General features: G+C 43.3%; 1 protein-coding gene across 2 annotated transcripts in view; it reads right to left on the reverse strand.

Annotated features, from left to right (window-relative positions):
* Positions 1–8374: 8374 nt before the first annotated feature.
* NAV2 (neuron navigator 2) overlaps positions 8375–25180 on the reverse strand; it is a 361092-nt gene continuing 344286 nt past the window's right edge. For both annotated transcript variants that reach the window (XM_038764952.1, XM_038764951.1), the window contains 4 exons: positions 24818–25014; positions 23709–23827; positions 13261–13464; positions 8375–12260 (listed from right to left, as the gene is read on the reverse strand). In XM_038764952.1, the coding sequence (XP_038620880.1) occupies positions 12135–12260; positions 13261–13464; positions 23709–23827; positions 24818–25014 (646 nt within the window). In that variant the 3' untranslated portion in view covers positions 8375–12134. The remainder of the gene's footprint in view (positions 12261–13260; positions 13465–23708; positions 23828–24817; positions 25015–25180) is intronic.

The following is a 25180-nucleotide window of genomic DNA, read 5'->3' on the forward strand; positions in this document are numbered from 1 at the left end:
ATTATCTAAGCTTATCATCTAGAAAATGGGGATGAAGACTGTGAGTCCCATGTGGGACCACCTGATCACCTTGTAACCTCCCCAGTGCTTTGCACATAGTAAGTGCTTAATAAATACCATTATTTTCATTATTATTACTGCATGCAGAGCACTGGACTAAGCGCTGTGGACTTCAGGACTGTGGTTTATGACACCCATGTACATGTTTTCTAGACTGTGAGCCCGCTGTTGGGTAGGGACTGTCTCTATTTGTTGCCAACTTGTACTTCCCAAGCACTTAGTACAGTGCTCTGCACACAGTAAGCACTCAATAAATATGATTGAATGAATGAATGAATATTAAATTTATCATTTTCTAATATTCTGTAGGTGGGCAGGAGAACCTCTTTGTATATTTTCCCTTGACTATAAAAGCAAAATTTTTTTTGCAGTAGGTATCTGGCCATTTGAAGGTTCTATTCTTTAACCTCAATTAGCCTTAGAGAAATACCACCAAATCTACACAATGGGTAACTGGGACTAGGCTGTGTACATAATGGCCAACAGGAGGGAGAGACAAAACAGGAATTATCTCCAACAATGTGATTTAATCTGGGGATACGCCTCTATCGCTAACATATTATCCATTCCTGATTCTAATAAATACTTTTGATTCATTAAGCACCTCACCTCCCTCTCAGGGATCTTCAAGGAATCAGTGCAGCTCTTGATAATTTCAGTGGTAAGGTGTTTGGCAACCAGTATACCAGGGTCATCCCAAGGGAGACCTGCTCAAAAAAAAACTCAGGAGAGGTCAACTATGGATTCAATCAAGGGAAGGTCCAAGATTTTCCAGAGGAGAAATCACAACTCTTCCTTTTTCTCTGGAACTTTCATAATGATTTAGTACTCGGGAGTGTATCATTTATCCCGAAGGATTTCTGTATTATTATTGCATTTATTGAGTGCTTACTCTGCCAGACACTGAGCTAAGCACAAGGAAAATACAAGACAAATAATTCAAATGTCTGATCTGTAAATACTAGTTGAAGAAGGTGAATGTTTTCTGATTTAGCAAGCTTACAATTCATTCATTCAATCGTATTTATTGAGCGATTACTGTGTGCAGAGCACTGTACTAAGTGCTTGGGAAGTACAGATTGGCAACATAACTACAGAAGTATGATTCCATCAGTTCAGCACTTGGAAAATTGCAATAGATTTAGGAGACATAATCCCATCCCTCAAGTTTACAATCTATCTGGGGAAACAGACACAAAAAGAAATCACAGGTAGGAGGAAGAAGAAAATGGATAGGAGCATGCTTGCATAAATAAACTAATGATATAGTAATTGAAGGAATACAGGGGTAGAGGAAAATGATGACCCAACTATGGGGAACAAGAATAAAATCACCCCAAATGCAACAGGGAAGTGTAGAATGACTTAATTTCATGGGAAGCTGAGCCCACTTCTGGATTCTCCCAAGGCTATCTTGAGAGCCTCCCTCCCCATGAAATTTTTTCCTCCACCATATCTCTGTTTCCATCCCCAAATAGTTGCCTCAATGTTGGGAAAAAGGAAGTGAGCAAGTCAGAGGGAGAAAGAGTGTGTGTGCGTGTGTGTATGTCTATGTGTAAGTGTGTGTGTATGTTTGTATGTAAGTGCGTGTGTATATGTGTTGTGTGTGTGCGTATGTATGTGTATATAACTAGGGGGTTTGCATGCGCCACAGAGGGTTAGGAGAGGACAAACTCTGTTCTGGTGATCCCACTGGCCACCATTGTGGAATTGTGTCCGGAGCAGTAAACCAGCCTCTAAGATGCACTCCCAAGGTGGAATGGGATCAATTGCTATAACTCTGAGATCACTACAGCAAAGAGACTTCTAGGATTAAATAATTTTCTTCTGTCTAGCTGTAATTAATTTTGTGTCTGTCTCACTCACTATACTGTAAGCTCTTGAGGGCAGGAATCATATAACCCTATGGTACTGTCCCAAATACTCAACCCGGTATTTGGCACACCGATGATATCAGATAAATAGTTGATTGATTGTTTGAAATGCATCACATTTTTCAAGAAGGTCTGTGACCAGAATCAGTCTAGAACATGATTGATTTCCTACAGGACTGAAGAAGTGATTTGTTGGCTGACATAAAGTCACTTTGTTTCTTAGTTACTAGGAAAGCCATTGATTTACTTGGAGTCCTTTGGCCCCCCTCCTTTCATTATTGCATCTCTTCAGAGAGCCTGTTGCTGCTGTTGTCTCCCAAGAGTTTGTTGCTACACTACAATGTTCAAAGTGGTGCTTCACTGGGTGGTTAGTGCTTAGTACAGAACTCTGCACGCAGCAGATGCTCAATAAATATGTTGATTTTTATAGTATTTGTTTAGTGCTTACTGTGTGTTAAGCACTGTTCTAAGCCCTGGGATAGGTAAAAGCTAATCAGGTTGGACACAGTCCATGACCAACAAGGCGCTCACAGTCTTAAACCTATTTTACAGATGAGGTAACTGAAGCAATGTAAGTGAAGTGACTTGCCTAAAGTCACACAGCAGACAAATGGTGAGAGCAGGGATTAGAACCTAGTTCTGCCTGAGTTCCAGGCTTGTGCTCTCTATCTCTGAATCGGCACTGTTTCTCAATTGATTGATTGATTGGTTTTCTTCAGGGTCATTGACAGTTCATAGCACTGTGCTCACCCTGAGAAGTGATTTATAATCATGCACAAGTCATTTTCCTAATTACCATGCTTCCTGTTTCTTTCACCCACTCAATGCCAAGGTTTAAGGAGTTATTTACAAAGTGGGTTGAGCACTTGGACAACAAACACTGCAACTCCAAAGTACTGGTGTTTCCTCAACATTGAAAAGGTTAATAAAGTCACAGGGAAATTAGAAAATACTAAAACAATTCTCTCAGGGTGGAAATACCATGCCAGGAGTAAATGGAATTAGGAATTTCCTAGACTTAGAAGCTACTTTAGTCTTATAGGACAGAAACCTATTATACCACTCCCAGATGGCTGAAAGAGGTCATGCATCTTCCTAAACTGCCTCATTCTCAGCTGGGTTGGTAAATATGGGACATTTGGACCCATCATGTTCCCTGTATTTTGTCTGTGGATTTGATAAGGTTTATGTGTTTACCATATTTCCTAGGAACACTGAATGCTTGGGGTCAAGGTGATTTCTGGAGGTCCAGTATTTCAGTTCTGAAATGATCAAAAAATACAGTGGTATTTATCACTTTTCAGCCAAGCCCCTAGGTGGTATGCTTACAGTCTGATGGAATTTGGTATGTTTTTTTTAAATCACTTTAATAAAGGGGTTTATATAGTAAATCTGCATTTTGCAGTGCTTCAATTGTCAATATCTACTCGATTTTTTCTGGGTCAAAAGATGGCAATCCCACTGCCCTGAGGACTCTTGAACTGAAAGAAAAAGAACCCTCTCACTTCCTTTGGGGAAAGAAGAAGACTGCAGTGCTTACTACAAATGCACCAGAATTCTCCATAAAGATTCTAATTCTCTCTCTACAAAGGCCCCAGTGCTTTCTCTTCAAAATTCCCAGTGTTTTGTTAGGACTCCAGATTCTCTTTTCAAATCCCCAGTGCTGGCTCTACAAAGACCCCAGTTCTCTCTCTTTAAAATCCCCAATACTTTCTCTACAAGGACTCCAGTGCTCTCTCTCCAGAAGTCCTAATGTCCTCTCTACAGCATCATAAAGTTGTTTTCCATGAGGAAGCTGGGGCTCAGATACCAAGGTTTTCACCAAAATTCTAGGCAGAATCCCCATCCAGCGCAACACAAATTAAGTCCTGGATATAACAGAAACCTAATGGATGCCATATAAGCTTTCCAAGGAGCATACATTCCCTTGGATTGATTAGGGTAGCAAAGAACTCCTCACAGCCCCTCATGGAGTGGGTGTAAAACAAGAAATTTCAGACACAAGTCCCACAAACACTCCAGGGCCTTGCAGGCACAGCACATGATTTACTTGGTCTTCATGTGTCCCATTAATTATAACTTTTCCCCACAGCCCATGGAAAGCAGCAGAACATGCTTGTGGTCACCAAATGTGACTGAAATTAAATGAGAGGGAACCCCAGGAAGAGAGATCCAGGAGACACTGATCAGATAACATGGAAAATGTGGTAAATCTCCCTTCCGACAGAGAGAGGAATGAGGACAAGCTTAAGGAAGGTTTTCACAGGCCTCTGTATATGAGAATAGGAGGAAGAAAACAGGCAGAGGATTGATTTCAGAACTTTGGATGAGAATTTGTTTTCTAGAGGCTGCTGGTTAGAGCAAAATCTAGACAATGTCTTTGGAAACGAGGAGTGATTAAATAGGCCTTTTCCCAAGAAGCAGTTATTCTTTCCAAGAAGGTGCCTTGGACACATTTTCATCCAATGATGTTCAGACTCTAATAATGGTATTTGTTAAGTGCTTACTATACACCACATACTGTACTAAGCACTGGGGTAGATACAAGATAATCAGGTTGGACACTGTCCCTGACCCACATGGGGCTCACAGTCTTAAACAGGAGGGAATAGGATTTAATCCCATTCTATGGATGAGGAAACTGAGGCACAGAGAAGTTAAGTGACTTTCCCAAGGTCACACAGCAGACAAATAGTAGAGCCGGAATTGGAACCCAGGTCCTCTGACTTCCACTAGGCCACCCTGTTTCTCTGCTTAATCAGTTAGATTTATTGAGCACTTACTGTGTGAAGGGCACTGCACTAAGCGCTTGGGAAAGTACAACACAAAAATAGGACAGAGACATTCCCTGTCCACAAAGAGTTTACAGGCTAGGAATTTATTCTTCCTTTCTGGCTTCATCCAGTAGCTGTATCCACAGAATTTTTTTATTTTGAATTTGAAATTTTTGTGACATCTTTTCAATCCGACATCAAGTTTGCCTAGCCCATCCTAATGGTTGACTCAGATCGAATAAATATGCATCCCAAGCTTTCTTATGCTATTACCCAGAAATCCTTTAGGTATTTTATACTGTAGCTCAAATCTATATCTCTCCTAAAAAGCATCCACCTTTATAGAGTCCAAATTTCAGAAAGCTTCTATCAAGACAGGGAGCTGGTTGTAAACCCTCCTCTTGGTCCAGTGGGAAACACACTTCTTTGGGAATCAATAGACTCTGATTCTGGTGTGGCTTAATGGAAAGAGCATGGGCTTTGGAGTCAGAGGTCATGGGTTCAAATCCTGTTAGCCGTGTGACTTTGGGCCAGCCACTTAACTTCTCTGTGCCTCGGTTACCTCATCTGTAAAATGGGGATTAAGACTGTGAGCCCCCCATGGGACAACCTGATCTCTTTGTAACCTCCCCAGCGCTTAGAACAGTGCTTTGCACATAGTAAGTGCTTAATAAATGCCATTATTATTATTATTATATGGGTATACAGACAGTTTATGTGCTTTGCAAAGTGCTGTACCCTTGTCAGCCTATTCACTTGTTGCACTGTCCTGCTCTAATGGCACTGGTAGGGACGAAGGAGTTGGGAGGTGGGTGGCATGAAACACTTGCACTACAATCCATTTGGTTGGGCCGAAATTGCACCTCCAGTCTCAGGGTGGAAACTCACCCCTCTTTCCTAATGAGAGTCCATCATTTTATAATTTGGACTTTTCTGCCATCTTGTGGGCAGAGAGAGCTCCTTACCATAAAGCCCAAGTTGAAACCCAGCAATAAGCACCAACCTCTGACGGCATTGACACCTGCGGGAGAACTGAGTGAGGATGGGAGAGGAGAATGGGGTAAGACTGGTGCTTATGAAAAGCACAGAGAAGAAAATGGGGGACAGAAAGATTCCAATACACTTGTGCTTGGTGGAAAACACAGAGGAGCGAAAGAGAGAAAACCGAACTTACATCTAGTTGTCATTTTCTTTCTCTTCCATCGCTGCTACAGCCTTGCCTTTACTCGGATCCTTCTGGACCTGGAGTGCTTGGGGATGTGCAGTAAGTGTTCATGGTGCTTGGCGCGGTGTGACTCCTCTCCTGGTGTCTTCTGTCCAGCACTTGAGGCCCCTGTGCCAGTGTCGATGATTGCAGTCACCAGCCCCAGGGTTGCTCTTGATCCTTGTACATCTGGTGGACAGAGGAGCATTCATTCATTCATGTATTGAGTGCTTACTGCGTGCAGAGCACTGTACTAACCACTTGGGAAAATACAACAATAAACAGACACATTCCCAGCCCCTAACAAGCTTACAATCTAGAGGGGGGAGACAGACATCAATACAAATAAATTACAGCTATATATGTAAGTGTTGTGGGGCTGGAAGTGGGGAAGAACAAAGAGAGCAAGTCAGGGCAATGCAGAAGAGAGTGGGAGAAGAGGAAAGGGAAGCCTAGACTGGGAAGGCCTCTTGGAGGAGACGTGCCTTCAGTAAGTCTTTAAAGGGCGGGGGGGAAGGAGGAGCAATTGTCTGTCGTTTTTGAGGAGGGAGGGCATTCCAGGCCAGAGGCAGGATGTAGGCCAGGGGTCGGCGGTGAGACGGGAGAGCGAGGCTATTCTCCTTCCCTTCCTGGATTTGCAGGCCTGCCCTTGACACACCACTGGCTGCTTGCTATGGATGGGTGGCTGGATGGTAAGCTGAGGAACTTGGGAATAGATGGAACCCTTCCTGCCATCCTGTGAGGGACAGAGTCACCATCTTGGCTCCCTCTCAATAACTTTCTGACTCAAAGGGATGGGGAGGCCCAGCTACATCATGGCCAGCTTTCTGTGGAGCTTTCTGCTTTGGAGACTCAGATAAGGATGACGGTACTCTCATGGCATTGAGGCCACGGATGGGCTCCTAAGCTTGAGCCACATCTGATTATTATTATTACTGTATTTAAGTGCTTATTATAATAATAATGACGGTATTCATTAAGTGCTTACTATTATGCATCAAGCACTCTTTAAGTGTTGTCATAGATACAAGTTCATCAGGTTGGACACAGTTCTTGTCCCATTTAGGGCTCATAGTCTAAGTAGTAGAGAGAACAGGTATTGAATCTAAGTGCTCAGTAAATATCATTGATTAGTTAACTAGTGGTGTCCATCTGGCATTTTCTTCTGTGGCTGATGAGACCAATGCTGCCTAGCTGTGAAGATATCACAAGAAGTTAGGTTTTTCATGAAGTGTCAGGTCAGGTGGGGAAGCTCAACAGCACAATGTTTTCTTAACCATGCATTTTTTTTAAGGAAACAAAAAGAGGGCAGCCAATCATTCAACATCATTTAAAGATACAGTTGCAGTTTTTAACATGGGAGGTTTTAGTACAGCTAAGTTGTTGCGCATCAGTGTTTCCTTGAGCACCTACTATGAGCTGAGCAATGTAGTAGGCCAATGGAGAAGATAGAAGCAGTGTGGCCATATGGATAGAGCACAGGCCTGGAAGTTAGAAGGACCTGGGTTCTAATCCCAGCTCTGCCATTTGTCTGGGGTGTGACCTTGGAGCAAGACACTTAACATCTCTGTGTCTCAGTTATCTCTGTGTCTCCGTCACCTCAGCTGTAAAATGGGGATTAAAGACCAATGTAGGGCAGAGACGGTGTCCAACCTAATTTGCTTCTATCCACTCCAGAGCTTAGAACACTGCCTGGCACATAGTAAACACTTAACTAATGCCACTATTATTATTGACATACAGTAGAGTAGAATGCACAGGCTCTAACTTTGAGGAGCTTACCATCTATGCCGAGCCTTGTCATGACAAAGGAAACTGAGCGACTTTGGTATCTGAAGAAAAACAAAGGGAAGTGTAGGGACAGGTGCCTGAACAAAAGATCGGCATCTAGTTGATTTGTACTTGAAATCATTGTTTACTGCATTTAATTCACTATGCTGAGGTGTCATCAGTGCCCTCTTTTTAACCTCAAGAATCCCCCAGATTTTCTATACATCATGGCATTGTGAAACCAGTAAAACTGTAATTGGAGAAACACTTTTTCAGAGCCTAAATATTCCAGAGTTAAACTATTCTGCTTATTAGGCCTCCTTTTAGTGTTCTGAACCCTTTTCCAAAAGGCAAGAAATAAAATGAAAGAAAAAAAGAAATAAAATAAAACCTAGACTGTAAAGTTATTATGAGTAGGGAATATATCTGCCAACTCTGTTGCATTGTAATCTTCCAAGCACTTAGTTTGGTGCTTTTCATGCAGTAAATGCCCAATAAATAACAGCGATCGATTGAAACCTGAGGAATAATATAAAGAATGTTGATAGGGATGTGCTATCAGAAGTAGCTTGAAGGATCAATAGCTTCCTTTATATTCTCTCATGTGTCCTGTGCCAGATATGTGTGTCTATCTTGGGTGGACCTCAGCCTTCATAGAAGTGATTGAGTAGAAAAGGAGAGTAAACCTCAAATCTGAATAAATAAGCATCAATTTTATTGAATCATGAATAATTTAAGACTGGTACAATCATCAGCTTTATTCTCCGTGACACAGGGCATGATTTCCGATCGACCATTGGCAAATCCAAATCCTAGTGACAAATGAAAATTAAATAGGGAGGGAGGAAGATGGAAACGTCATACCGTACACAAAATACTCAATTCCTAGTTTTCTCTTTAAAAATGGCTAGAAAAAATTCATCAAAATGCAGCACTTTAATCAAATATTTACAATTTCTATGTTACAATGAAAAAATGTACATCTTATAGAACATATTTCATAAACTGTTCCACTGGAAACAACTAGATCAAAACAGCAAACCTTCCATTTAATATCCACAATGGGGTGGTTTTTTTTTTTTTTTGGAATTAGAATCGCCACAGCCAACAAAATTCAGTACACAGAATATTGAAGTTTAAGCATCAACCAAGAAATAAAGAATTTCTCCAATGTACACCACAGGACTAGCAACCCTCTTCCCTACCCCCATTTCCCACCCCCAACTAAAAATGCATCCCCATCTCATTTATGGCCTGTACAATTCTTGGCAGTCTGGAAAGAAAACTTTTGGCTTCCAATTAGAACTCAACATGAATTTTGCATAGAATCTTGTACATTTCAAAATGAGCCTACTTTGTAGAAAAAGGCAATGGAAGCATTTTGGACAGAGCCCTAAATGAGTACCAAGTCACTTTTTCAGGTGTCTTACATATACAGGAAATGTGAGAAAAGTAAGAAATGGGCACACAAACCACCCTGCTTCCCGAACTTTTGAAAGGACACTGAAATTGAGCCTATTACGAGGACTAGTCGACTTGAAATAGCTTTGTCTTACCATCACCCAAACTGCTGCAATCAGAAAGAAATAGACACAGAGAGTGCTTTCTGAGACCAGTCTCAGAAAATGGGGGTTGAGGGATGGGTGGCTTTAAAACATAGTCACTAAAAGTGTTGGTGGGGCCCACTGTCCAGATGGATGGACAGTTATCCGTAATGAGAGGACAGCAGATGGACGCTTCCCCCCAAGATTCACAGTTCAAGAAGGTAAGATCATGGCTGGGAAACAGAGTGTGCAAACCCCATATCTGACCATTGTCGGACACAGATTTGAGAGCCCAGAGGGTAGGATGGTGAAGGCCAGGCTGGGTGCCTCTTCTTATCCTGGGACAGAAACTGAGTTTACGGAGATTAAAGCAGGTCACAGAGGTGAAAGGGGTGCCACCCGCTGATGGGAAAAATCCTTAAAAAGAAAGACACATGAGCCATTAAAAGTTACCAGAGGGCAGTTTCAGGTCAAACTCAAGTGGGATAAAAAAAAAAAAAACCAAAGCTCAACAGTCACGCCACATAAACTAGAAACCCAAGAGATGGAATAAAAACAACCTTGATGATAAACAATGAGGAGAAACACACAGATCTGGTATGTTAAGAATGCTGAAAAAGCACTAATAAGCAACTTGAAGCTTAACCAGCTCTTTAAAATGTTTTATCTCAGCACGCTGTAGAAAAAGCAACCTGGGCTTATAGAAGATATTCGGTATCCTAGAAAAGTTTGCTTTTTCCTGTATGACACAGACAGCTGTTCAGTAAAGTTCTTGGCTTTGATCTACTCTGAATCTGAAATCGAATCTCACTTTCCTTCTTTGGAGCCATGCAGCTAAAACCCCAGCTTTTCAGACAGACTATTTACAGCAGCTTGTGTTCTCCCAGTAATAGGAGATGATGGGTTTTTTAGCCCTATTTTTATTGTTTTTCTTTTTTTTCCTGAAATTAGACCACGGAACATACAGCACTAATGTAATGAACACAATTAGTACAAACAAGTAAGGCATCGCTTTCAAGTTCAGCACCGGAAAAGACCAGGCAAGGCTTGTACAGGCAGAGGCCGGTCATTTTGGAAGGGACAGCTGGGAGTCGCTGAGTTGTGATGTATTGGTTCCTAAGGAAAGGAAAGTGCAATTCTTTCGGGAGGTGTTCTCTCTCCCCACGGCAGCACAAGCCTATACACTGACCTCTGTCGGGGATGTGCATTTTGAAAAGAATGAAGGGAGAAGAAGAGGAGGAAAAATGGGAAATTTGGTACACATCACACCCATGTCTAAAGGGAGAGACCTTTGCTGCTTTGGAACAGCCAATATATTCCCTTGCTCGACCTGAATAAGACCGGCGTGTTGTGCTGTTAAAACAAAACAAAGAGTCACTTGGTACCAACCACATTGATGAACTGCAGCGGCACCAGCCCCCATTGCCCCCCAAAGCTCATTTTGAACTTTGGAGGGTGAGACGACTCAGAAATCAATGCCTGTTCTAAGGAGGGAATTAATGTACCTGCTGCACAGGGGTACATGGTTTGTTAAAAACTGTATAATGCATTTCACTCTGCAGTACTTGCAGAAAAAAACCCTGATTCACTTACAACTGCACCTGCGCACACACACATGCACACACATACACAGTACTATGTATATGTGTAATCCCTTGATGAGGGAGTGATAACACGTCCTTAAAAATCCCTAGTGTATCTGAGTAACATCACCCCATGTGACGAGAGTCCAGAAAAGATGTCCATCTCTGATCCTTGGGCAAAGTGTATTAGTATGCAAGAGATTTTCTCTCAGTGACGAATACTCACGGACATCATCTCACTGTCAGCAGAATCACTTCAAACTGATGCACAGCTTTAGAGAGAGAGAGAGAGAGAGAGAGAGAGAGAGAGAGAGAGAGAGAGAGAGAGAGAGAGAGAGTGTGTGTGTGTGTACACTCACTGAATAGTTAAAATCTGTGTGGTGGAATTTGAGCCTGAAAAGTCGAGGTTTACAGTCGGACAGAGAGAGCACCATTTTGAAAAAGAAGCACAGCCAGTTCTATAAACACAGGTGTTGCACCCTTGAAGAACTTCACATTAAGAAGAAATCATGTTGGGGAACTAACAACTTGAGCATACCACTCAGGCATGCACACAACCATTTCTTTTAACATTACATCGTGTTCTAGCCAGACAGATGTGTGCTGTCAAAAGACCATTCCTTAGTTCCTCAATGGCATTCTATCAGAAAGTGCTCAATGAAAACATGCGATATGGCAGAATTGACTGCATTATATTTTAAAATGTTTCCCTGTCTTCCCATTTGGGCTTTTACTGAATGTTATTATCCAGGCCAAGAGTTATGTATAGCACCACAATGACTTGGAGCTGAGGTTCCTTGGTGGTGTTGGATTTATGTGTGGTAGAGAGCAGAGCAGACAATCTCTCCCTTCCCGCATCTGCCCTGTCAGTTGCTGGACCGTCCACGGCAGAATGGATTTCAGAGTTCTGAATTCCCCCCCCCCCCCACCCCACCCCTCCTTCTTAGATGATGATGATGATGATGATGATGATGATGATGATGATGATAAGGTGGTGGTGATCCTGTGTTGAAAATATCTTCAGTGTCTTGGGCATGAGAGCTCGGGAACACAATGTAAAAATGAAAAATCAGTATAGTGCAGTTCTCATTGCTGTAGAAAGAAAACAATCACAAGGTTGACTGGCTTGGATGCCTGCACCCACGGTCAAGGCTGACTAAAATAAAGTCTCTGGTTGTTCTTGCAGCACTAATACTGAGGCAGATGGTGGCTCTGTAGGAAGTTATCTTCAGGATCAGTCTGGGAGAACTTGATGGTGTTAAGATGAGTCGGGGGATGGGGAGGGGAAGTTTGGTAGCGAGGCTTCAAGTTTAGTCCCTGCAGGATCACAAGGTGGACTCCAAGGAAGAGTCCAGGATGTCATCATGATGGCTGTTACTGTTGGAGTCGCTGTCATAGCTCTGGGGGCTTGAGTAGTTGGCGGCTTCCTGCAGTCTCATCAGCATGTTCATCTAGGGAGTACCAGACAGGGTTAGGACCTGGCAAACATGTCCATGGAGGGAAGTTCTCTCAACACTGAGCATCTATTCATCTCAAAGTGGCTCAAAATGCTTCCTGGTCACCTAACTCATCCTTTTGAGAGAAGAAAGGGAGTGGACACTTCAGCTTACACAGAGGAATCTGAAGCGCAGACAAAGTGCCTCACCCATCATCACCCAGCACCCTATACTGAGACTATGCTCCTAGTCCAATTTACTAGGGCACTTGGGTATTCTTTCCCAGAGTTTAGTACAGTGCTCTGGACCCACTAAGTGTTTAATAAATATCATTAGTACTACTGTGACTCACCAGGCTATATGAAACCACACTGATCAGGACAGTGGGCTATCCTGGGTGTCTAAAGTATCTAAAAATTGTGGTTGGAGGGACTTCCAAGGGTAGGAATTAGACAGTCAGGACAAGCAAATTCCAAACCCTCTATTACAGTCCTAGAAGCCAGGGCTGTGTCTCTGGCACTTCACCAACTTTGAAAATTCTGGTTCAGGCCTACCAAAGTCAGCTAGACTCAGCTGGGCTCAGGACAAAGGAATCTGAGAGGTAGTAGGACTGAGTGAGGATTTTGATTCTTCTTTCTGGTCTGGGGTGACATTAGTGAGGGGTTTTGATTTTCCTTCTGGTCTGGGGTGGTATTCTGATCCTGGATTTGGATTGGGCTTGTGGTCTACCTTTGGGTGGACCTGAAGGCCAGGAACAGCCTTAGAAATTGGTTGCTTTTCCAAGATCCTTTGAAGCAGGACTGCTGCAGGCTGGAAAGGGCCCTCCAGGTCTCTCTCACTGGGCACCAGGAGGCTGAGGCTGGCTTCCCAGACAAGGGAAGAGCCAATGTCACGTCATGTAAAGCAGAATGCAGACACAGGTGCTGTGGACCATCAAGTTTGGGCCTCATCCAGAGAACCCACCGGGTCCCCAGCTACAGAACCTCCTCCCTGACTGGGGAAAAAGGGGACTCACCAGAGGATCTCCTTCGGCATCGCTCGGGGGGATCTGCTTACTGGTTGACCCCTCCCGGGGCACAGAGTATCCATCAAATCCCACGTCCTCGGGCCGCAGCTGGAGCAGTGGGGGCCACTCGTGCTGTTGGGGAGAGGCTGCCCATGGATAGGTGTCCATTACCCACTTAGCTGGATCTTCCCATGGAGCTCGCCGCCCATACAACTGGAAACAAAATGACGAGTTCAGTGACAACTTACATTCTGGCATCTAATCCACAGGCGTCTCTTTCTTAAAGTCTCACGCATCTGGGCACAATCCCGTCCTCCCTGAAATCTTTCCGCCTATCCACTTCAATGATTTTAATAATGATAATGATCATAATAATGATAATATTTAATATGATTTAATGATAATATTTAATAACGATAGTTATAATAATAAATGTGTGAAGTGCTTACTATGTGCAAAGCATCATGGTAAATGCTGGGGTGGGTACATGATCAATCAATCAATGGTATTTATTTTCTGCACACAGTACTAAATGCTTGGGAGAGTACAACAGAGGTGGTAGCTCTGCCCACAGTGAGCTTATACTCTACAGAGGGAGACAGATACTAATAAAATAATTTATGGATATATAATTTCTGTGGGGCTGACCGTGGGGTGAATATCGAATGCCCAGAGGGTAAAGATCCAAGTGCACAGATGACACTGAAGGGAGAGGGAGGTGGGGAAAAGAGGGCTTAATCGAAGCAGACTGGACACCCTGCAAGTGCCATGCTCCCAGGGACAGGTCTGTCTGTTATAGTCATAGCTGCCACCAGCACCTGAAACAGAGCAGCTTACAGCAGTGCCAGATTGCTTGTGAGGTCCTGTGCATCCCCTGATCAATCAATCAATCAATCAATCAATCGTATTTATTGAGCGCTTACTATGTGCAGAGCACTGTACTAAGCGCTTGGGAAGTACAAATTGGCATTACATAGAGACAGTCCCTACCCAACAGTGGGCTCACAGTCTAAAAGGGGGAGACAGAGAACAGAACCAAACATACCAACAAAATAAAATAAGTAGGATAGAAATGTACAAGTAAAATAAATAAATAAATAAATAAATAAATAGAGTAATAAATATGTACAACCATATATACATATATACAGGTGCTGTGGGGAAGGGAAGGAGGTAAGACGGGGGGATGGAGAGGGGGACGAGGGGGAGAGGAAAGAAGGGGCTCAGTCTGGGAAGGCCTCCTGGAGGAGGTGAGCTCTCAGCAGGGCCTTGAAGGGAGGAAGAGAGCTAGCTTGGCGGATGGGCAGAGGGAGGGCATTCCAGGCCCGGGGGATGACGTGGGCCGGGGGTCGATGGCGGGACAGGCGAGAGCGAGGTACAGTGAGGAGATTAGTGGTGGAGGAGTGGAGGGTGCGGGCTGGGCAGTAGAAGGAGAGAAGGGAGGTGAGGTAGGAGGGGGCGAGGTGATGGAGAGCCTTGAAGCCCAGGGTGAGGAGTTTCTGCTTGATGCGCAGATTGATCGGTAGCCATTGGAGGTTTTTGAGGAAATAAAAGTTGCAACCTCGCCTGATAGAGTTGCAACCTCAGTTCCCTCATCTGTAAAATGGGGATTAAGACTGTGAGCCCCCCGTGGGACAACCTGATCTCCTTGTAACCTCCCCAGCTCTTAGAACAGTGCTTGGCACATAGTAAGTGCTTAATAAATGCCATTGTTATTATTATTATTATTATTATCCCGCTCAGTCCAATGCCCTAGATTACTAGAGTGGGTCAAGTGGGGGTGAAGCAGGAAGACAGATTGCTCCTCCTCCCGGGGCTTCTGGGAAGGAATGAAGGGAGATGCTCGCCTGAGCATCATACTTGTCTGATCTGCTCAAAAGCACCTCTTTTCCCTTTTGATCGGAATATGGTGGTGAGGGAAGCAGGGCAGCCCATTGGGAGGTAGGGATGGCATTATAAGAAAATCAGAATCCATATATCAGAATAATCCTCTAATCCACAGGATATAAATATCTCATTATTAACTCTCTCCGAGTCCCTTGGATGCTGTTTTGACCAGTCTTTATGACAGAAGGGACCTAAAGTGTATTTCTAGAGCTAGAATGTTGGTGTCAGTGTTCCGGATGACTTGTGAGATTCACGTAGGTTAATGCTAGGGCTCCCAACTTTGGAGCCTCCCCTGATCATCAGAACATCCCCTCAATAGACAGGCTGCCGAGGCCTAACTAAAGGAAAGCTGATCTGGGGGTGAAGTTGCTCTTTTGGGCCTTGTTAGGCTTCTAGAAAACCCCATTCAATTTGAATGGCTCAATTCCCTCTGGGGCAGAACACAGGGAGAGTTTGTCCGGCTGCTTTTCTAAGCTTTTGTATGACTGCATTTCAAACTCAAAATGGCCCTTAGCTGCCATCTTTAAAGCATTTAGAAAATGCCACCTCAGATTGCTGCATATTATTTGCTAGACAGAAAGCTTTTCCTCTTAACTTCCTTCCCTCTGCTTCCGCTCCTGCTGAGCCCAGCCGGCAGCAAGCAAACTATAGCGAGCAAGAAGGGTTGGCTGCTCCTATTCTGCCCTGTGATCTATTTAATGGTTTGGGGGACAGTAAAGGTCTCTCAGGGTTACCTGAGTCAATGCTGAGGTTTTTTTTTTTCAAATGGTATTTCTTAAGTGCTGTGCGAGGCACTGTACTACTGGGCAGTTGAGGCGCCAATGTGAGAATGCCCCACAAAGCAACATCTTGGTGAATTAAAACAATGAACTAAAAAAAATGACACACACAAAACCCCTCACCAAAACACCTAGAAAATCCAAACAAACCTAAAATCTCAAAGGTGAATTGGCACAAGTCTTTCTATTAATAATAATAATAATAATAGCAACAACAATAATAATAATAATGATAATTGTGTTCTTTATTAAGCACTTACTATGCACCAAGTACTGTACTAAGCACTGGGGTGGATACAAACAAATCAGTTGGATACAGTCCCTGTCCCGAATGGTGTTCACAGTCTTAATCCCCATTTTACAGATGAAGTAACTAAGGCACAGAGAAGTTAAGTGACTTGCTCAAAGCCACACAGTAGACAAGTGACAGACCTGGGATCAGAACCCATGACCTTCGGACTCCTAGGCCCGTGCTCTAACCACTATGATACTTAAGCTCACTGAGGGCAGAGAATGTGAATGTGTTTGTTTACTGTTGCATTGTACTCCCCCAAAAGCTTAGTACAGTGCTCTGCACACAGCAAGCACTCAGTAAATATGATTGAATGAATAATTTGGCTCAGTCTTGCTACTAGCAGAACCTGTTTGCAAGGCGGAGCCAGTCCCAGTTCTCTACAGTTCTGGGGGTTCAGGCACTGTACTAAGTACTGGGGCGGATATAAGCAAACTGGGATGGACACACTCCCCATAACATGTGGGACTCATAGTCTCATTCCCCATTTTACAAATGAGGTAACTGAGGCACAGAGAAGTGAAGTGACTTGCCCAAGTTCACACAGCAGACGAGTGGCAGAGCTGGGATTGGAATCCATGACCTTAAGGGCCCCTTACCTGTGCTCTATCCATTACGCCATGCTGATACTGGTTTAGCAGTTGATGGGCTGGGGAGAGGGGGAGGGGGAAAAGCCTCCCCAAATCAATTATTCCATCAGTGGTATTTACTGAGCACTTACTCTGTAACAGAGCACTAAACCCAGTAGATACGATGTCTGCTCTCAAGGTGCTTTCAGTCTAGCTGGAGACAAACATTAAAATAAGCTACAAGTAGGGGGAGCAACCAAATATAAGGATATGTACTAAAGCGCTGTGAGGGTGGCGTGAGTTTCTAAATACTTAGGGTGTGGGAGGTGAGAGGCTAGTCAGATAAGGCTTCCTAGAGAAGGGAAATGAAGAAATATTGGAAAAGGAGGACACAACTGACACCCTCTCTGAACTGCAGCCACCAGGTCTTTCCCTCAGAGCACTGGCAAGACTCAGGACTGGAGAGAACTTGTGTTCCCTCTGCCTTTCTTTTCAGATTCACCTCTGGATTATTACCTAATGTTAAAGCTAGACCACTACCAGTAAGTCATTAGCCAGCAGAGAAACTGAGATCAGCCTCAGAAGACAGTGAGAAAATGAACCCTAACAACAGTCTTTCCCCTCAGCTTTTACTTCCAGCCTAATTTCAGGTCTAACCCCTCCAGGGAATAGGTTTATAAGAGGCCCACCCATGTCTCTCTGCCACCTTCCCTGATCTAGCCCCACTACAGTTTGGGACGCAAGCATGAAAATGGCCAAGGAAACAAGCCGTTCCCTTCAGGTCACTGGGCTAGGTGGGATTTCAAGGACCAAGAAATGCTGTAACATCTGGAAAAGAGACTACCCAGCTCATAGAACTCCCGTCGATGAGAGATGAAAGGGAACGAAGCCTTGAACTGAAAGGAAAACTTTGGCAGGGCACCAGGGAGAATGGAAAGATCATGAACCTCGGAGTCAGAGGGCCCAAGTTCTAATCCTAGCTCTGGCAATTGCTTGCTGTGTGACTTTGGTCAAGTCAGTTAACTTTTCCATGCCTCAGTTCTCCTGTTCACCCTCCTACTTAGACTGTGAGCCCCATATGAGCCAGGGACTGTATCCAACCTAATTAACTTGTATGTACGTACCCCAGAGCTTAGAACAGAGCTTGACACATAGCACTTAACAAATACTATTTTTTTTAAATAAACAAAAACATCTGAGAGCTGGCACACAAGGGTGCTAGAAGCTCAGGTTGGGTTAACTGGTCAAGTGAGAGCCTGACTGTGTTAAAAGTCCAGGTGTCGCCTGACGCACAGATCAGAGATTCTGGCCCCAGCAAACTTCACTTTCTATGGGCTGATTCTGAGAAAAAGGAGAGAGCAAATCCATCCGTCCTCAAAACAATGAGGTTCGAAAGCTCTATTCTCCCAAAATCAATGGGGACAACCTGGGGCATAGTCAGCCCCCACTGCATTTTCTCCATCATAACTGCACTAATTTGTCTCTGGACTGTAAACTCATTGTGGGCAGGGAACGTGTCTACCAACTCTGTCATATTGCACTCTCCCAAGCACTTAGTACAGTGCTCTATGCACTGTAAGCACTCAATAAATATTGCTCATTGACTGATTTGCATCAACCTCAAAACCTCCATACTTGGTCTTCTTCTGCTGCTGCCTCTGGCAACAACTACAACAACAACAACAATACTGATAATAATAATATCTGCTAAGTGCAACACACCAAGCACTGTATTAAGAACTGGGATAAATACAAAATATTCAAGTCAGACAAAATGCCTGTCCTATATGGGGCTCACAGTCTGCTTTATTGTTTTGTTATCGTGAGGAAACTGAGGCACAAAGAAGTGAACCAAATCCCAGGTAGCAATCCCACTTCCACTTCCATCCATCGAATACTTTAGATATATTCTCCTCTGTATAATTGGAGGAGTTGGGTGTTTATGTTTCACAGTCTAATTCTGGAGAATTAGCAAGCATAAAGTCATCCAAATACTGCAAACTGAATGGCCCTGAATGTTTAAAACTCCACAGGAGAAAAATATCAAAAAAAAAAATCCTGTTAAGAAGAGTCCTGGAACAGAACAAGACTTGATTGGCCTTTTCAGCTGATTCAGCTCCCAGCAGGAGCCCTGGTTCTTTATTGCTAAAATTGGCTAAGGAAAAGACTGTGTGCAGTGCGGGTGTCATATAAACTCTTGTAAAGGAGGTGACTGAGATCCACAGTGACATTTCCCCCCACCACCAATTCCTTTCATTTTCATTTGCACTAAGCACCCTGTAGTGTGAGAAGAATTCTTGAGACTTCTCAATGCCTGGCTGGAAGCAGCAGGATTGTGTGTGATGTGTTTAAATTCCCGGCATTCACTATCCTTTCCTTTAGAGTGTTCAATGGCTCTTCCCCCACCCCTACCCAGAAGCAGCGTGGCTTAGTGGAAAGAGCACGGGCTTGGGAGTCGAGGTCATGGGTTCTAATCCTGGCTTCGCTGCTTGTCAGCTGTGTGACCATAGGCAAGTCACTTAACTTCTCTGTGCCTCAGTGGCCTCATCTGTAAAATGGGGATGAAGTCTGTGAGCCCTACGTGAGACAACCTGATTACCTTGTATCTACCCTGGCACTTAGAACAGTGCTTGGTACATAGTAAGTGCTTAACAAATACCAACATTATTATTATAATTATTATTATAATTATTAGTATTATTCAGCAGGCCTGTGTAGCAAAAGATATGCAAGGTTGATTCTACTGAATGACCCGATGCCAAATTCTCCTGAGGGAGAAATCACTATTAGACCCCAAGTTTTCTGAAGAACTGCTCTGTGAGAGTTCAAATTTTTTTTTTAAATGGTATTTGTTAAGTGCCTACTATGAACCAGAAACCGTATCAAGTGCTGGAGTAGATGCAAGCTAATCAGCTTGGACACCGTCCATGTCCCTCTTGGGGCTCAATCCCCATTTTACAGATGAGGTAACAGGCACAGAGAAGTTAAGTGACTTGCCCAAGGTAACACAGCAGATAAATATGGGAGAGGGAATTAAAATGCAGGTCCTTTGGACTCCCAGGCCCGTGCGTTATTCTCTAGGCCACTCTGCTTGTCAGATCTATTTTCAAAGACATAGCCAAAAAGCTACTACCGCATCTCGGAACATCACCGACATCAACTGAGAGAATGGAAAATATTTTTACAAACTTTTTTTGAGTTTTGAAACATCTCAAGATGAGAAGAATAATACCTTGAAAAATGCAGTGGCAAATGAAGATAGAACCTCTATTCATAATCCATAATCCAAAGGAAGGAATCAGTCAGTCAATCCTATTTATTGAGTCCTTACTGCGTGCAGAGCAAAGGTACTAAGCACTTGGGAGAGTACAGTAAAGTAATAAACAGACACATTCCCTGACCACTGTGACCACTGTGAGCCCACTGTTGGGTAGGGGAAGCAGCATGGCTCAGTAGAAAGAGCACGGGCTTTGGAGTCAGAGGTCATGGGTTCAAATTGCTCTGCCAATTGTCAGCTGTGTGACTTTGGGCAAATCATTTAACTTCTCTGTGCCTCAGTTACCTCATCTGTAAAATGGGGATTGCCTGTGAACCCCCCTGTGGGACAACCTGATCACCTTGTATCCTCCCCAGCGCTTAGAACAGTGCATTGCACATAGTAAGTGCTTAACAAATGCCATTATTATTATTATTATTATATGTTGCCAATTTGTACTTCCCAAGCGCTTAGTACACAGTAAGCGCTCAATAAATACGATTGATTGATTGATTGACCACAATGAGCTTCCAGTCTAGGGGGAAGTCTACAGCCTATCACTGTATTTGTCCAATCAAAAATAACGAGAGTGCAGTCCCTCCTTAGGAAAGAATAGACTAACTTGATCCAGCTTTCATTTAAGTTTTCTGAATGTATTCAGACGTTAGAACACGGCTTTTCAAGTTGTGTAGGAACAGTGTATATCATTAGAAATGATTACATGAGCAAGTTTTATTTTCTATATTTCACCTTTAAAGTAAATTATCCCCAGTTAAACAAAAGAAAGGAGTTCAAAGATTATTAGAAACAGATGGCACTGGGCTGTTGGGTCTTTGTCCACTAGGGGTCGTTATAGCCTTTCTCCAGAGCTTGCCAGGAAAATAAGTACAAGATCCTTAGATCTCCTCAGTTTTGAGTTTAGTGGCTATATCATGGGTTTGGAAGTCAGAAGGACCTAAATTCTAATCCCGCCTCTGCCACATGTCTGCTGTGCGACCTTGGGCAAATCTACTAACTTCTCTGGGCCTCAGTTACCTCATCTGTAAAATGGGGGTTAAGAGTTTGGGCCCCCATGTGAGTCCAACCTGATGAACTTGTTATCCACCCCAGTGCTTAGAACAGAGTAAGTACATAGTAAGCACATAGTAAGTTCTTAACAAGTACCATAATTATTATTCCATCTCTAGAATTCACACTGGATTTTCTTGCTGACTTCCTGTGTTTAGCCCTGGTAGCACACTCTCCCACTTACTATGTGTCAAGCACTGTTCTAAGTGCTGGGGCATATTCAGGTTAATCAGGTCGGGCATAGCCTAAGTAGGAGGGGAAAAGGTGCTGAATTCCCATTTTACAGTTGAAGAAACTAAGGCATAAAGAAGTTAAGTGCCTTACCCCAGCTCACACAGTGGACAACTGCAGAGCAGGGATGAAAACCCAGGTCTTCTGACCCCCCAGGCCCAAGCTCTTCCCACTAGGCCAAGCTGCTTCAGAGCCAGAGCTCCGTAACTGGGATCCAGGATCAACAGCAGACCATGGTCACCAAATGTCTGTCAAATTCCTGATTCCTTTTCTTTTAAAGTGAGTTGGCAAAGGGAACTGACAACTTGCATTTGGATCATAGACACTGTGTCAAGGGCCATCAAAGTTAGCTGTGGTGGAACTGGCAGACAGGAGCTCATCACTGAAACTGGTTTTTCTAATTCTTTGATCTTTCAAGTTATGAAGGGGGCAACTCCTACCACATTCCCTGAATACCTTGGAGTCCCAAAGTCTCTCCTGGAGACTCCTCTTCCCCTTTCAGAACTTATCTGGGGCGGGTGCAAGTAGTTTAAATGGCAAGGAAGATATTGCTTAGCCAAACTATGGCCAGTTCAAAAAATCCAGAGTTTAGCATCTCTGTGAGCCCCATGTGGGACAGGGATTGTGTCCACATTGATTACACTGTATCTTCTCCAGTGCTTGACACAAAAGAAGCACTTATATACCTCAATTACTATTATGTTGCTTCCAGAAGAAGAAAAAAGGTTTGGATCTTTCCAAAGTACCCTTGATTTGGACAAAGAGCAGTGTGGCTAACATGGGTCTGGAAAATGAATGTTCCATTTACCATTTCTGCATTTCCCCTGCTTCTTTTAACTACTTACACAGACACTAGAGAGAGCTAGTTCCTATGCAGGCATTACTTTGGGGACCCATCCCTTCCGTGCATACAAGCACACCTACAAACACACACAAAAAGGCCCAGAATACACACATAATATTAAATAGTGAATGTCTGGATTACACCTCTGTTAATAAACTACATTTTTTCCCCATCACCTGCAAATCACCACTAAGTTTAAATAAAGCACATCACGCCTGTTTTTAAATGGTTACCAAACACTTCTGGAAGTCTTTAAGCATTTTTTAGCAAGCTATTGTAGATATTCGCGATCTCACCCCTGAGATCATATTTTCTAAGGGTACTGGAATGATTTCCACCTTGATTCAGTTGGCCCTGAGTGTTAACAGGGGCTTGTTGGTAATGTACCAAAAAATAAGAGCAGATCATCAGATTCAAGGGAACAGCAGGTTTGGATAACTGCTCTAGCTGACACAGAACCTACCTCTCCTTTTCCAACATTCTGTCTTTAGAATGCTCTTATATCTCCTCTAGTGCTTCACCTTCCTTTTCCATAAAATTAACCTTTTGTTTCAATCCCAACAGAATGCAGCCCAGTCTTCCTCTGAACCATAGGCTGGGTGAAACCCTTAGTATCTGAGTTCCTTCTGTCCTTAAGTTTTTGACTCTAACTGGTAAGCTTTATAGAGAAGCGGCCTGGCTAAGTGGAAAGACACGTGCTTGGGAGTCAGAGGTCATGGGTTCTAATCCCGACTCTGCCACTTGTCAGCTGTGTGACTTTGGGTAAGTCACTAAACTTCTCTGTGCCTCAGTTACCTCATCTGTAAAATGGGGATTAAGACTGTGAGCCCCACGTGGGACAACCTGATTACCCTGTATCTACCCCAGTGCTTAGAACAGTGCTTGGTGCATAGTATGTGCTTAACAAATACCATCATCATTATTAATACTATTATAAATATAAACATCATGTTCCACAGGCAAGACCTCCACATTCACCTTACACATAGAATGGGCAAATATTAATTCACAACTTCAACCTCTTAGTTATGATTCACATGTGCCATACATACATACATTACCAGTCATCTTACCAGGGCTTTCGGTTCCCTTCTACAACTCTCAATTCTCATTCAGTGTTGAGGAAGCACTTGGAGACAGGTTTATTGAATTGATGCCAGGATTATTCACCTTGGCATTTGGACTATTAATTACTCAGCCTTAGTGTTGAAGAGTTGATGGAACTTTTTAAGCTGCCTTCAGGATTTACATTAAACTGTAATGAACACTAATTTTAGCTCAATTGTTGCTTCTGTGCTTATTGGAAGGCTAAAAATTCACATCCACCAGCTGCTGTAGACAGCTGCAAAGAAGTTTGTTCCTGTGAAGTTGTTTGGCCTGGAAGGCAAATTTGTAAGTCCTGCCACTTTGCGGCTCACAACATGATGTCTGGTTATCAGATGGTGCACCTGGCTCTCTGCCCCTAACACTACCCGGCACCCTAGGGGAGTCCGGGATTCTCCGAGAAACCACAGTCCGCCCTTTGCCTCACCTGTAATCCTTCTCGGACGGCTTCCAAGAGGTATGGGATGATTGAGTAGTTCCACAGGTCAGTGAACCAAACCCTAGAACCATCCACATCTATGGGACAGGACAGGAAGAGGCGTGGGCCTGGAAGAGAAGAGACAGAAGATGAAAAGCAGGGACCACTCTCAATTCATTTGTAAGGAGATAACCAAGATGACTCCACACTTCCTAGGGAAATACTGCTGCAGGAAAAACCTACATATTTCACTGAGGCTTCGTGTGATGATGGAAACACTATGAATGCTAGGATAGTCCATTCATTCATTCAATTGTACTTATTGAGTGCCTACTGTGTGCAGAGCTTGGGAAAGTACAGTAAGTGCAACAATAAAACAGTGACATTCCCTGCCAACAATTAGCTTAAAGTCTGCAGCTCCCAGCCATTTCATTAGTTGGATATTATCAAGTATGGACTCAATCTGATTTATCGAATGACTGATTCACAAGGTATCCCTCAACTATAATATAGGGATTAAAATCCTCCTTCAATTTAGACTGTGAGCCTCATACAGTATAGGGACTGTGTCTAACCTAATTTCTTTGTGTCTTACTCCAGCGCTTGACACATAGTAAGTGCTTAATAAATATCCTAAAAAAAGGCTGTCTTTTTCTTCAAGCCTCTTTGGAGAAGTATTTACATTTACGCTATTATATGGGGAATTATCACCCAGTTCTGGATCATCCACTGTCCCTTGCTTCTCCCTTTGAGGATAACCCTGCTCATTAGCAGCCTGACAAAAATGATGTAGGAAAAGAAAGAAGGAAAACCTTATCACTTGTTGTCAGCTTTGGAGAACTCTCCCAGTAGGGAAGACCATTTAAAATGAGATTTTTGGATGACCTGTGGGTTTCAATTCCCCATTTCATCTTCCTCTAAATTAGAAAGAAAAGTAGGAATAGGCTACAATTATTGTGCTGTGCAGATCAGATTTAAAATGCTATGCTATGTCAATTCAGCCTATGGAAGCAGTAAAGATGGGTTTTCTTTCTCTCCTCTTGTGAAGTGGATCTTTTCACTGACAGCCCCCTCCTTCTTTCTCCACTCAAATTCCAATGTAAATGTAAAACTCTCACCAATAGTGACATCGGAGGAGCTGTGGGCCTCCAGGAAGCGGTTGAGATGTTGCCAGACCTTGGGGATCCAGTCAATAATTTTAACCAACTCAGCATTGCGCACCCGTCCACTGATTTCCGTTTCAATGAGTTTTCTCCTCAGGAAACGGCCAAGAAAGCCCTTGACTGGCTCAGTGTGGTTGGCACAGAGGACCCACCTATGGAAACAAATGTAAATCTATCAATGGTATTTATTGAGCATTTACTATGTGAAGAAGAGCACTGCACTAAACACATGGGTCAGCACAATACAACAGAATTACCAGACACATTCTATGCCTGAAACAAACTTATAGTCTAGAGGGGGAGATGGACATTAATTAG

This window comes from Tachyglossus aculeatus, chromosome 22, assembly GCF_015852505.1.
Source record: "Tachyglossus aculeatus isolate mTacAcu1 chromosome 22, mTacAcu1.pri, whole genome shotgun sequence".
Taxonomy (NCBI): domain Eukaryota; kingdom Metazoa; phylum Chordata; class Mammalia; order Monotremata; family Tachyglossidae; genus Tachyglossus; species Tachyglossus aculeatus.